General features: G+C 45.1%; 1 protein-coding gene across 3 annotated transcripts in view; it reads right to left on the bottom strand.

Moving 5' to 3' along the window:
• The window catches only part of LOC147112523 (uncharacterized), a 100,713-nt gene that overhangs the window by 28,055 nt on the left and 59,518 nt on the right, over positions 1-13,140 (bottom strand). For 2 of the 3 annotated variants that reach the window (XM_085996851.1, XM_085996850.1), the window contains exons 6-7: positions 11,068-11,142; positions 4,330-4,428 (exon numbers count right to left, since the gene is read on the bottom strand). In XM_085996851.1, coding sequence (XP_085852977.1) covers positions 4,330-4,428; positions 11,068-11,142 — 174 coding nt within the window. The remainder of the gene's footprint in view (positions 1-4,329; positions 4,429-11,067; positions 11,143-13,140) is intronic. The other variant, XM_085996852.1, reaches the window with a different exon arrangement.

Below are 13,140 nucleotides of genomic sequence, written 5' to 3'. Positions count from 1 at the left end.
GGTGGCCAAACCCTGCAATAGCGCCCGCCGCCGTCTTGGCCCATCGCAACTGAATTTTAGGCGGGCGCTACGGGAATCCTGGCGAGCGCAAAATTTCCGGCGCAAAAGACCTGGCGGGGCCATACCGAATTTCTAGGCCTATGTGTTTTAAAAGCAACTTTTTTTTTAAAGACGCAGAAAGCGGGAAAAAATGAAAAGTTTGGAATCAAGATGGCGGCGACTCACCTCGGTTCAGAACGATAAGGCCTGCCCACACACGCACCGATTGGTCGACCATCAGGTCACCGAAGCGTAGGATTGGTCAATCGTCCCGTCACTTGACTCTAGGAGGGCCCGCCCGCACGCGCCAGGAACCCGCCCCCGCCACGCAGCGATTGGTCGACCGTCGGGTCGCTCGACCGTACGATTGGTCGACCTCGACGTCACTCAATGCTAATGAGCAGATAATGAGCGGAATTTTGAACGTTTTTTGGATACCGCTGGCACAATTTTTGTCTCACCGAAACGTAAATACACTTACGACCATTCTAGAATCGTAAGCTTTCTTTTGATGTAACACACGTGTAGGTACGCTCTATAACTTGAGAGTGTATAGCCGGACAGACAGGCAGACAGATGGAATGACGGACAGAAGAACTGCTTTATATGTATAAAAAATATAGATAGAAGATAGATTCAATGGCCAAAGCAGAAAGCTGCATTTTTTTGTAGTGTAGTGTATTGTATACATCAGGAAGTGTTTAGTGCAACACTGCATCCTGCAATTATGGAGTTACAATTTTATCAGGAAATCCGGTTTAAAGTGACAGGTTTATTCTCTGTTCCCTAAGATGAGGAATGCCATTTCTGGGGAATGGATCGCCTTTCTACTTTTTGCACTTGGTGTAAGCATCAAGTACTGAGTTCAGCTGCAGCACAATCATATGCACAATTAAGTTTCTTCTGCCCTGCTACCAATGTGCCTTATTCCTCACCAATTTTAAGCATCCCTACTGAACCAGCATGAACTTTTCCATTCCCAGTCACTCTGTTGATTTCTCTGAATGAGATTGCCAGCTTGTGCAAAATTGTGAGCTGTTCTGTGCTGTGAACTTACATCCTTTAGGAACTCAACCGCAACTGCCCAAACTCATTTTGGATAAGACCATTACTAATGGCAGAAAAAGGAGACTTTCATCTCATCTTCAGGGCTGGGCTTGAGCCTGGGGTGGAAAGATATGGGGGGTAATTTTCATCTTGGGTGTAGCTGGGAAACTGGTGGTAACAGATTGGCCGCCGGTTATACACCCGGTCCAATTTTCCTTTCCATTGACGTCAATGCCTGCTGAATGTCTGGTGCGTTTTGATTGGTTGTACCAACTGAAATGAAAGTAAAGGGTTCACATGAATGTAAAGGAGAGGGTGAATCAAGTGATTCAGAGTTGTTGCACCACATAGTGGCTGTAGACAGAACTACTCACCCATCAGTCATTATTTACTGATTGGGTTTCAAATAAAAATGTCAGCTTTCATTTCACCCGCATTACAGCATACACCATCCTGGGTGGACAGGCAAGTGACCTCTTTCTAGTTGTCTGCCATGTTGCCTTATAATTGACCACTAAGAGCTACAGGAGAACAGCTTGAAATGACTTTCCTTCTGACTTATCTCCTTTCAAAAAAGGGTGTAAAGATAAACCTAGCAATTACAGGCCAGTCAGTTTGACCTCGGTAGTGGGGAAGCTTTTAGAAACAGTAATCAGGGACAAAATTAACAGTCACTTGGACAAGTGTGGATTAATTAAGGAAAGCCAGCACGGATTTGTTAAAGGCAAATCGTGTTTAACTAACTTGATTGAGTTCTTTGATGAAGGTAACAGCGAGGGTTGATGAGGATAATGCAGTTGACATAGTGTACATGGATTTCCAAAAGGCTTTCGACAAAGTGCCATGTAATAGGCTTGCCAGCAAAGTTGAAGCCCATGGAATAAAAGGGACAGTGGCAGCATGGATACGGAATTGGCTAAGTGATAGGAAACAGAGAGTAGTGGTGAATGGTTGTTTTTCGGACTGGAGGAAGGTATACAGTGGTGTTCCCCAGGGGTCAGTACCAGGACTGCTTTTCTTGATATATATTAATGACTTGGATGTGGGTGTACAGGGCACAATTTCAAAATCTGCAGATGTCACAAAACTTGGAAGTATAGTGAACAGTGAGGAGGAGAGTGATAGACTTCAAGGGGACATAGACAGGCTGGTGAAATGGGCGGACACGTGGCAGATGAAATTTAACACAGAAAAGTGTGAAGTGATACATTTTGGTAGAAAGAATGAGGAGAGGACATATAAACTAAATGGTACAATCCTGAAGGGGGTGCACAAACAGAGACCTAGGGGTATGTGTGCACAAATCGTTGAAGGTGGCAGGGCAGTTTGAGAAAGCAGTTAAATTTTTTTATGGGATCCTGGGCTTCATGAATAGAGGTATAGAGTACAAAAGTGTGGAAATTATGATGAACCTGTATAAAACACTGGTTCAGTTCCAACTGGAGTAATGTGTTCAATTCTGGGCACCACACTTTAGGAAGGATGTGAAGGCCTTAGAGAGGGTGCAGAAAAGATTTACGAGAATAGTTCCAGGGATGAGGGACTTCAGTTACGTTGACAGACTGGAGAAGCTGGGGTTGTTCTCCTTGGAGCAGAGAAGATTGAGAGGAGATTTGATAGAGGTGTTCAAAATCATGAGGGGTGTGGAGAGTAGACAGCGGGAAACTGTTCCCATTGGCAGAAGGGTCGAGAACCAGAGGACACAGGTTTAAGCTGATTGGCAAAAGAACCAAAGGCGACATGAGGAAAAACTTTTTTACGCAGTGAGTGGTTAAGATCAAGAATGCACTGCCTGAAAGGGTGGTGGAGGCAGATTCAATCATGGCTTTCAAAAGGGAATTGGATAAGTATCCGAAGGAAAAAATTTTGCAGGGCTATGGGGAAAGGGCGGGCGAGTGGGACTAGCTGAAGTGCTTTTGCAAGGAGCCGGCACGGGTTCGACAGGCCGAATGGCCTCCTGTGCTGTAACCATTCTATGATTCTAATTCAAGGAAACACCCAGACCCAAACTCTGCTTAGCACTGTTCCATAACCAAAACTATTAACTTACCGTGTAGCGAGCTCCATTGTGCCACAAAATGCCATTGAGCCAATTACAGTCGTGAAAAAAAGTTCAATATCTGATTAGATGCCATTCATGAGTTTATTGAAATTGAGAATTTTTAATGTGCTGCCATAACAGTCAGTATCTGCAATCACTTAAATGTCAGTTGGTGTAGTTTCTTAATATTACTTAATATTGAAAGGCACCAAAAGCCTGAGGAATATGCTTTTATCGAGTTCTGAGAAAAAAAATCAAATAAAACATATTTATGTTATTGAACTAAACAGTGAGGGGCCAAAATTCTGCGGTCCTTCCAGCACACTCATGCCGTAACTTCAATGAGAGTCTGGTGGAGGGGCCAAAAATTAGGCCTGGAACTCGGATAAGCCAGGTGCTGGCCTTCCCCTGCAGCTTCCCTGGGGCCTTGCTGGGGTGCATGCTGTCAATCTCCCTCATACTAACCACCTACTGAAAGTGCATCACTCTAATTACAATAAAAGAAAACAGAAGATAACATACGACAGAAAGTAGTGGGTGGGCGACACTAAGTTTGGGTCTTAAAATCCTGAGGACTGCAGCAGGAAGGGAAGGCTGAGGTGGGTTAGCAGTTCCACAGTTTTCAGGTCCTTGGGAAAGAATGAATTAAGATTAGGAAACTGTATAATCAGTCCCGCTTTCAATAAAACGAGGATGCAGTGAGGAGGGACGGCAAATATGATTGAATATTTTTAGCTTGGCAGGACGGCTGGTTAGAGGAGCACAAGCCATAATAAAATGGAGACAAGATTTCAACAGAGATGCAGGTTGAAGCTATTTCTTGCAGACAGTGTGAGAGAGGCACCTCCATCTTCCAGTTTCAGTTCATCCCCTTTTGTAAGCCAGTAACCCAATCACAAGATTTGTTGGGAGCGACTGTTAGAAAAAGCAACCGTTTAATGTTAAAAAACCAAAGCATTCAATTCAAATGGGCGTATTGCATGTGAACCTGGTAACAAATAATTTGCGCACTTGGACATTATTCTCATACCAACTAAGACATTTGCTTTCAACTCTGTCCATAACATCAGGTGGGCCCTTTTTTTAATTGTCTTATAATGCACATCATAAAGATAAGCTACTGTACTTTCCATTATAACAATGTAAATGTTGTTAACCCCTTTACTGACTATATTAGGGTTTAAATAATGGGACTCTCCTACCTAGTCCAAGCCATGCTTCATCAATTGTATGAGATGACAGTGAGGCACTCAAGTGACACCTGGACAGACTATCTTGAGATGATGTATTGTCTTGGGAAACTGAAGGCAAAAAGAACATTTGTGTCAAACCAATTCACAATGTCCTTAAAAACTCAATTGATAAGCTTGTAACGTAACTTATAACACATGTAATGACGTCATCTCCATGTGCTAATTTACACATTTCATGGAGACAGTATTACAGTTTGCTAATAAATGGCAACGTAAGGAAAAATAGTTTTGCATTATCACAGTATCCGTAATTTCGTCGATATAAATTCCATTTAAAATTAACATATTCATTTCATCTTTTGTCATTTTAATTACTTACCTAACGTGATGTAATTAGAATACATAATGTACAGCCATGTAGTATGATATATAAGGGGTGAAATAGCAGGAATCATAAGACTGCAATTACAGCATAATACCAGCTTGCGGGGGGGGGGGGGGGGCGGCGGGGTTGTACTTTGGGGCAGAACCACGACCGCTGGCTTTCTGCCCCATCGGTAACTGTAGATGAAACTACACTGGCTGCCTCTCTAAATCCTCATAGCAGGGGCTACTTTTACAAAACTGCTGCATGACGCACGTAAAAGTCTTACAATCTTACACATCTTGGACGCCAATGTCAGAAGGATGCATTGTAAATTTTTCCCTTTCTCTTCTTTTGGATTCTTCCCAAAATGCAGAGGCCAGACAAAGCAGTATCAGGTACTTTGCAGCATGCTGTGTCCAGCACTTTATCTGCCCCAAACACCAGCTGAGATACCAGCACCCTGGAGAGTGTAGTGAGTTTGAAGCAGGGGCACTGGGTAAATCACAAGTCACCAAGTGCGGAGGAGCAAGATTGTGCAGGATGGAAATGATATAGATAATTTCGGAGACTGGCTGGACTGTAGAGCAGCACCCTGTCTGAGCGATCCAAAAATGGAACTGTTGCTTAAGCATCCCTGTGGCGTGCTCCACAGTAACTTGGGTGATGGCATGGCCTCATTGTATCTGTGCCCTGCTGCTGTGTGTTGCTCTTCCAACTGCGGTCATCAGCCATGGCTGCAAAGGGTAACTCTGGTCTCCATTCATTCGCTCAGGATTGTCAAATAATATAAGCACAAGGGATTTCTGCAGAATAAAAACATGGTGGCAGTTGCCTGCTAATGGGCAGGGTCACATTTCCGTGGGCCTGAAACCACATGCTTGATTGATGGGATTCCTTCCTGACAATGGCCACGATTTTACTTACCTCGGCGGGTCTGTGGCAGGCAATGTCAGTGGCGGGTCCAGACCCCGCTGCTGTCTCCATCCCGCTGTCTGAAATGAATTTTCCTTGATTAGGCTTGTTAAGCCCGTCCAGCGCGTTTCCCGGCCAATTAGAGGAAGTGGGTCTGGTGACGTCATTTGATGACGCGTCACCAGCCGGTTTCCTTAAAGGGACCACGGCCACATTCATTTTGACATTTGTGCTGTCAGTGTTCTACAGCATTGAGGTGCTGCAAACACTGACAATCACCACACAGAGGTGCAGGGCTGCACCCAGGCACGTGACTGCTTATGGAGGGAGTCACAGCACACAGGGAGGTTCTCTTCCTGTCTCATGGACGGAAGAGACTTCACCAGGAGACCAACACAGCCTGGTTTCACATTGCAGAGGAGGGCACAAGCAGGGATGTGGTCAGGAGGATCTGGATGCAGTGCCGCAACCCTTTCAATGATCTCAGAAGATCACGAAAAGTTAGTACAAAGCCACACTCCACCTCATCCTGCTGTGCCTCGCATCACATCCCCATCACTCTGCCTTCCCTACCCTACTCCTGCACATCCTTACTCATACCAACTTATCTTGGAACTCCACCCATCCCTCTCTATCTATATTATCACGTCCCCATCTCACTAGCCAACCCTCACACTCACCCTTATCCTAGTGCAATCATACCAACTAACACACAAGGGTAGCCACTTGGGTGTTTTATGCAATGTTCATGTAAAATTTCTGTTAATGTGGTGTCAAACATTGAAACCTATATTTTCAACACGTCCGCTGGGGAAAAACTTTCCCACCCGACCTGCCACCGATCACACCCTCTGACCCCCCGGAAAATCTTGGCCAATGTGTGCATTTGGGTTGACATGTGGAATCTTGATGGCCACATGGGTTCTGTCTATAATGGCCTGGACTATTGAGAAGGTGGTAAAGGCTTCTGGCCCTCTGCAGTTGGTGTATCCTTTCCAGTGGGAAAGTGATAAAGGTGCTTACTTTGGAAAACATGATGCCAGTCACTTGCTTTATACAGGAATGAACTGCAGACTGGCTTATCTGGTAGATGTCCCCTGCAATGGCCTGAAAGGATCCTGCTGCATAGAAGCTTAGTACCATAGTGACCGTCACAGCTGTAGAAAGGACCATCCCAGTCCTTAACGTTGTCCGCAAATCATCCTGCAGTAGCTGGCGTAGTTTGGTCACTGCCTCTTCGCTGAAGCTAAGGCACTGAAGACAGGTGTCCTGTGACTTACCCAGGTATGAATGGCCTGGTCTGTAAACATGTGTCCTTGGGTAGTTATGGAAGAGAACATATCCCTTGAGGTGTTGTCATGAATTGATCCTCCTCATCCAATTCATGCAAAGAGATTTTCATCCTCCAACTTTATTAGCTGCTACTTCTACTGCAGCAATAATTGGCAACTCTCCAGGGAAATGTGTCTTATCAAACTGAAACCTTCCACAAAAAAGCAAACATGTAGAGGGAAATAAAAGTGAGCAAGATGCTCATTGCACAAGTAGAAAAATGCACACTGCAAAAAAAACACTGGACTTTATCCAATGAAACTACAGCAACCTTGGTTTATGAGGTACTCCAAAGCTGGTCAGGCCTGTTTTTCTGGCAAGGGAACAATAGAGCCATATAGGTTTACAGCATAGAAGACTATTTTGCCAGTTGTGTTTGTGCCAGTTTCTTGCTAAAACAATCCAAAACTAATCCCACACTCTCCCCATAGCTCTGTATCTTCCTCTGCTTCAGATATGTTTCCATTTTCCCCTAAAGGATGCAATGGTCTCCGCCTCACCCACTTCCTGTGGCAACGCATTCAATGATCTAATAACCCTCCATGTAAAGAAGTTCCTCCAAATTTCTCTCCTCATTTTCTTAGAGTCAATTTCAAATTGTTGACCCTCTGTTGCTGACTCTCCAACCAGAGGAACTAGTCTTCTCCTGTTCACTCTATCACTATTCCTTCATGATTTCAACATCTATTAAATCACCTCTTTACTTTCCCTGCTCTAGTGGAAATAGTTCCAGTATGTCAAGTCTTTCCTCATAACTAAAGTTTTTCATCCTGGTGAACCTACATTGCACATTCTTTAAGGCTTTAATGTCCTTCCTATGATGGATCACCCAAAACTGCACACAGTACTCTAACAGCGGCCTAACCAATGTTCTGTATAAATTCATCATTATTTATTTACTCTTGTACTCTATGCCCCTATTTATAAAGTCTAAAATGCTGTTGGCCTTTTTATGACTTTACCTGCGCTTTCACTTTCAAGGAATTATGTATTTGAATCCCTAGGTCTTGCTGTTCATCTACACCCTTCAGAGTCGTTCTATTGAGCATTCTTTGTTTTTTTCTCCCCAAAAGAAATTACCTCACACTGAACCACGTTAAAATGCATCTTCCACCTGTCTGCCTATTCAACCAACCTCAATGTGTGTTCCTGAAGTATTTTACAGTTATCCTTGCTATTTCACCAAACCCCCTATTTTTGTCTCATCCGTAAATTGCAAGGTTATGCTCCCTATGCCCAAGCCAAAATCATTTATGTATACCAAGAACAAGTCGACCCAGCACTGAACCGAGGTACATCATTTACAGCTCTTCTCCAATCTTGATTGACACCCATTTACCCTAACTCTTTGTTTCCTGTCTGTCAGCCTATTTTCTATCAATGTTGCTACATTTCCTCTTATAGTATAAGCCTGAATTATTCTAGCAAGCCTCTCGCTGGACACCTTACTGAACGCCTTCTGAAAATCCATACGCACTACAATTGTCGTGTGCCCATTTTAAATGAGCAAGGTGCACGCTGGGGGAAGAGCCTTGGCCAGGCTTGTGACTTTCAACACAATTTAAATCATTTGCCTACAGAAATGTGCGTTTTTCTTGGCAGCATTGATTCTTTGCTCTGCTCAAAAATGCATATTGGAAAATTGGGCCCACAAAGTTCGGGGTCCAATTTTTCAATCCAAGCTTACCACCAGTAAGGTTCTGTGCTACAAGCCTTGGAAAATGGGGGCTGTATGTCCTAGTAGTACATTCACGTGTGATAAGTTATTAAAAACAACTGGTATTCTGTGTGGTGCTACATCAGAAAGGTCCTTTGTGGAGTCCTGCATCACATGGCACTTCTTTAATACAGAAACCCATGACAACAAACAGTAAGGCTACTGTTGATGCTATTTATTAAAAATATTTTAAAAATCCATTATCCTCTCAGCTTATAGCATAATTTAAACTCAAGTGTATTATTGTTCTATGATTTACTGGCTGCCATTCAGCATCCTCTATTTATAAAGCAGTTCAATATAGCATATATAATTGCAAAATACTGCGGATGCTGGAAATCTGAAATAACAACAGAAAATGCTGGAAATACTCAGCAGGCCAGGCAGCATCCGTGGAGAGAGAAACAGAGTTAACGTTTCAGGTCTGGGACCCTTCATCAGAACTGGAAAAAGCTGGAGATGTAATAGATATTAAGCAGGTGCAGAGACGGGGGGGGGGGGGGGGGGGGTTAGGAGGGGAGGAAGAAATAGAAAGAACATCCTGTACTTTTGTAAGAGGCAGGAAAGATAAAATGTTGCAAATGGGAATGGCAAAAATCATACTGCATGAAAAATGGGGGCAGGAATAATTATCTGAAATCGTTGAACTCAATGTTGAGTCCGGCAGGCTGCAAAGTGCCCAATCGAAAGATGAGGTGCTGTTCCTCGAGCTTACATTGAGCTTCATTGGAACAATGCAATAGCCCGAGGACAGAGAGATCAGAGTGGGAGTGAAGCGGTGAATTAAAGTGACAGGCGACCGGAAGCTCAGGGTCACCCGTACGGACGGAACGGAGGTGTTCCGCAAAGCGGTCGCCCAATCTGCGTTTGGTCTCCCCAATGTAGAGGAGACCGCATCGTGAGCAGCAAATACAGTATATTAAATTGCAAGAAGTACAAGTAAATCGCTGTTTCACCTGGAAGGGGTGTTTGGGGCCCTGGACAGTGGGAAGGGAGCAGGTAAAAGGGCATGTGTTGCATCTCCTGCGCTTGCACGGGAAGGTGCCAGGTGAAGGAGCAGGGCTGTTGGGGGTGATTGAGGAGTGGACCAGGGTGTTGCGGAGGGAGCGGTCCCTTCGGAATGCTGAAAGGGGAGGTGAGGGGGAGATGTGTTTGGTGGTGGGATCACGCTGGAGGTGGTGGAAATGGCGGAGGATGATCCGTTGAATGTGGAGGCTGGTGGGGTGAAAGGTGAGGACAAGGGGAACCCTATCCTGGTTCTGGGAGGGAGGGGCAGGGGTGAGAGCAGAAGTGCGGGAAATAGAACGGACACGGTCAAGGGCCGTGTCAACCACGGTAGAGGGGAATCCTCGGTTGAGGAAAAAGGAAGACATGTCAGAAGCACTAGTATGGAAGGTGGCATCGTCAGAACAGACGCGGCGGAGTCGGAGAAACTGGGAGAATGGAATAGAGTCTTTACAGGAAGCGGGGTGGGAGGAAGTGTAGTCCAGGTAGCTGTGGGAGTCGGTGGGCTTGTAGTGGATGTTTGTTGAAAGCCGATCGCCAGAAATGGAGACGGAGAAGTCAAGGAAGGGAAGGGAAGAGTCGGAGATGGACCATGCGAAGGTGAGGGCAGGGTGGAAATTGGAAGTAAAGTGAATGAACTTATCCAGTTCAGGGCGAGAGCAGGAAACGGCACCAATACAGTCATCGATGTACCGGAAAAAGAGGTGAGGGAGGGGACCTGAGTAGGAGTGGAACAAAGAATGTTCCACATGTCCCATGAACAGGCAGGCATAGCTAGGGCCCATGCGGGTTCCCATAGCAACACCTTTAATTTGGAGGAAGTGAGTGGAGTCAAAGGAGAAGTTGTTCAATGTGAGAACAAGTTCAGCCAGGCGGAGGAGGGTGGTGGTGGATGGGGACTGGTTGGGCCTCTGTTCAAGGAAGAAACAGAGCGCCCGAAGGCCGTCCTGGTGGGGGATGGAGGTGTAGAGGGATTGGACGTCCATGGTGAAAAGGAGACGGTTGGGGCCAGGAAACTGGAAACTGCTAAAGTGACGGAGGGCGTCGGAAGAGTCGCGAATGTAGGTGGGAAGAGACTGGACAAGGGGAGAAAAAAGAGTCGAGATAGGAAGAGATAAGACATTTTATCTTTCCTGCCTCTTACAAAAGTACAGGATGTTCTTTCTATTTCTTCCTCCCCTCCTAACCCTGCCCCCCCCTGTCTCTGCACCTGCTTAATATGTTACATCTCCAGCTTTTTCCAGTTCTGATGAAGGGTCCCAGACCTGAAACGTTATCTCTGTTTCTCTCTTCACGGATGTTGCCTGGCCTGCTGAGTTTTTCCAGCATTTTCTGTTATTTTCAATATAGCTCACTGCTGGCAATGAAATTAACTGAAAGTAGTGCGTAGACAGGAGAATTTTCTGCCACTTACTTGCTTCAGGAGGATCAGGAAAAGCTCCAAAGGTCACAGGAGGGCTTTTTACACCTGCCTTGTTGTCCCATGTTCCTAAACACAAATCAGCAAGATCAATTCATGACAAAGCAACAAAACAGTTGCTTCTCAAATCACTGGCTTCGAGTTGGTTCATTCGAGTTGGAATATGAATGAATGCTTATAAAAGGGCTGATTCCCCAATCAGGCATTCCCAGCATGCAAAATTGCTCGCAGAAATTGCTGATCAGGAAATCGTGAGTTAGAAGCTCCTGATTAAATCAGGGCTGCACCACTCCCCCATTTTCCCAACCAGCTCTCTCTGTGCGAGCTGCTTGATGCCAAGAACTCCCCATCAGGGAAAACAGTCCTTTAAAATTTGTAAGATTCGGTGATTTCACATTTTAATGGGCCATAGACCTGAAGAGTTTCAAGTTTGCAACCAAATTCTTATTTGCAAACAAGCTGCCTGCTGAGCTCTGTTCAAGATGTCAACAGAGTGCAAGTCCCCTATATATACATGAATAAAATACAATTAGTTTGGAAAGTTTTTAACATTGCAATGTTAATGTAGAAGCTTCCACATTAAATCATTCTCAGCCAAACCTACTTGTACATGACTCCCGCACCCTAAAACTTGCAGATAAGTAGATGTGCAAAGTCCATTTTTATAAATCTTGACAGTATCTGCTCATGCTCTTTAAAATTTTCTATATAGTAATATTAAAGCAGAACGTCACCTACTTTAGAAAGCAGGGGTAGCAGCATCTTTGCATAATACAACTCTAACTATGTAGCTCCAAACTTCCCTTAGCGTTTTTCTTCCCCCCCAGCATTCCCCTCTTTCACTTGTGTTCTCGTTGTTTCCTCCCTGCCCTTTTTCTCCAAATTTTGGCTTCTTTTGTTGCCCAGCTAGGCCTCCTTTCCCTCATCTTTTCTTTCTCACATACCCCAGCAGTCTGCACAAAATTCCAACACCGGATAGTGACAAATTAGAAAGTGATATAGACAATTCCTCTTGAATGCTTCTAAAAAAAAAGGAGTGAAAATTCTTTGGTCACTTTCTTTGGTAGGCAAATAGACCATCGGGTTTAACAGGTTAAAAAGAAATATGTATATAATGGAACAATTGTTGCACATATCACTATCTAACAATGGTGGAAGACTGAACCAACAGCTTGCATTTATATAATACTTCGACATAAATAAAATGTCCCAAGGTAGGTAAATTTTGTGCTAACTGAAGTCACTGCTTGGCACTGAATATATTTCTTCCTCATCCTGAGGCAGCTGTGGGACTTGTGAGAAAAGTAGATTTTGCAGGCTTTTCAGTAAAATAGGCCTTTCAGATACTAAGGGGGTAAAATTCATTAGCAACCACTTTGGGTCGCTAACATCGCCTGGGCGCTAAATTTAGCGCCAGCGATCGCTAATTTCAGTTTTAGCGCCCCATGAGGGTGGTGGAGCACTGATTCAAGCCCTCCACTTCCTTCTTAGAGTGCTCACCCGCGTTCTGCAGCACTACGCACTGGGCCACGTAGCGCTGCCGCATGGAAGGGCTCTTCCCCTCATTAAAGGGGAGGGCCCAAGCCCACAGCTCTGCTGAGCCCTACCTGGACTACCGGGGTGCCGTGCCAGCAGCCCGGCACTCAAGAGAAGTGCCGGGCTGCCAGATCACGACATAGACCCTGCGTTCAAAGACGCAACGGGCCACGACAAGTCAGACGATTTTTTTCCCCCGCCTGCCACCTCCCCTTTAGTTAGCACCCTGCGAGACTCCTGCCACTCCGTTCCCGCCCCCTGAATCGGATTTGTCATCACCTACGCAGCGGAGCGAAGAGCTACCGGTTACCGCCGTCACTAAACTCCCGCTGAATTTAGCTGCGCCCAGGCGGAAAGTCGTTTACGCCCCGGGGGCGCTAACGAGAGGCACAAATGCACTGAATTTCTAGCCCAAAATTGTTATTGTCAGCAGTTTATGTAACTGTCCTTATACACCTACATCAGAAGACATTTTGTCTACTGTGGATAGCTTAAGTTATGGGATCATAGCATGGGAACTGTTGGTTGACT

This window comes from Somniosus microcephalus, chromosome 9 (assembly GCF_052327205.1).
Source record: "Somniosus microcephalus isolate GS21.2 chromosome 9, FLI_Smic_1.0, whole genome shotgun sequence".
Classification (NCBI taxonomy): Eukaryota; Metazoa; Chordata; class Chondrichthyes; order Squaliformes; family Somniosidae; genus Somniosus; species Somniosus microcephalus.
Note: the sequence above shows the minus strand (reverse complement) of the source record. Positions and strands in the feature narration are given on the sequence as shown.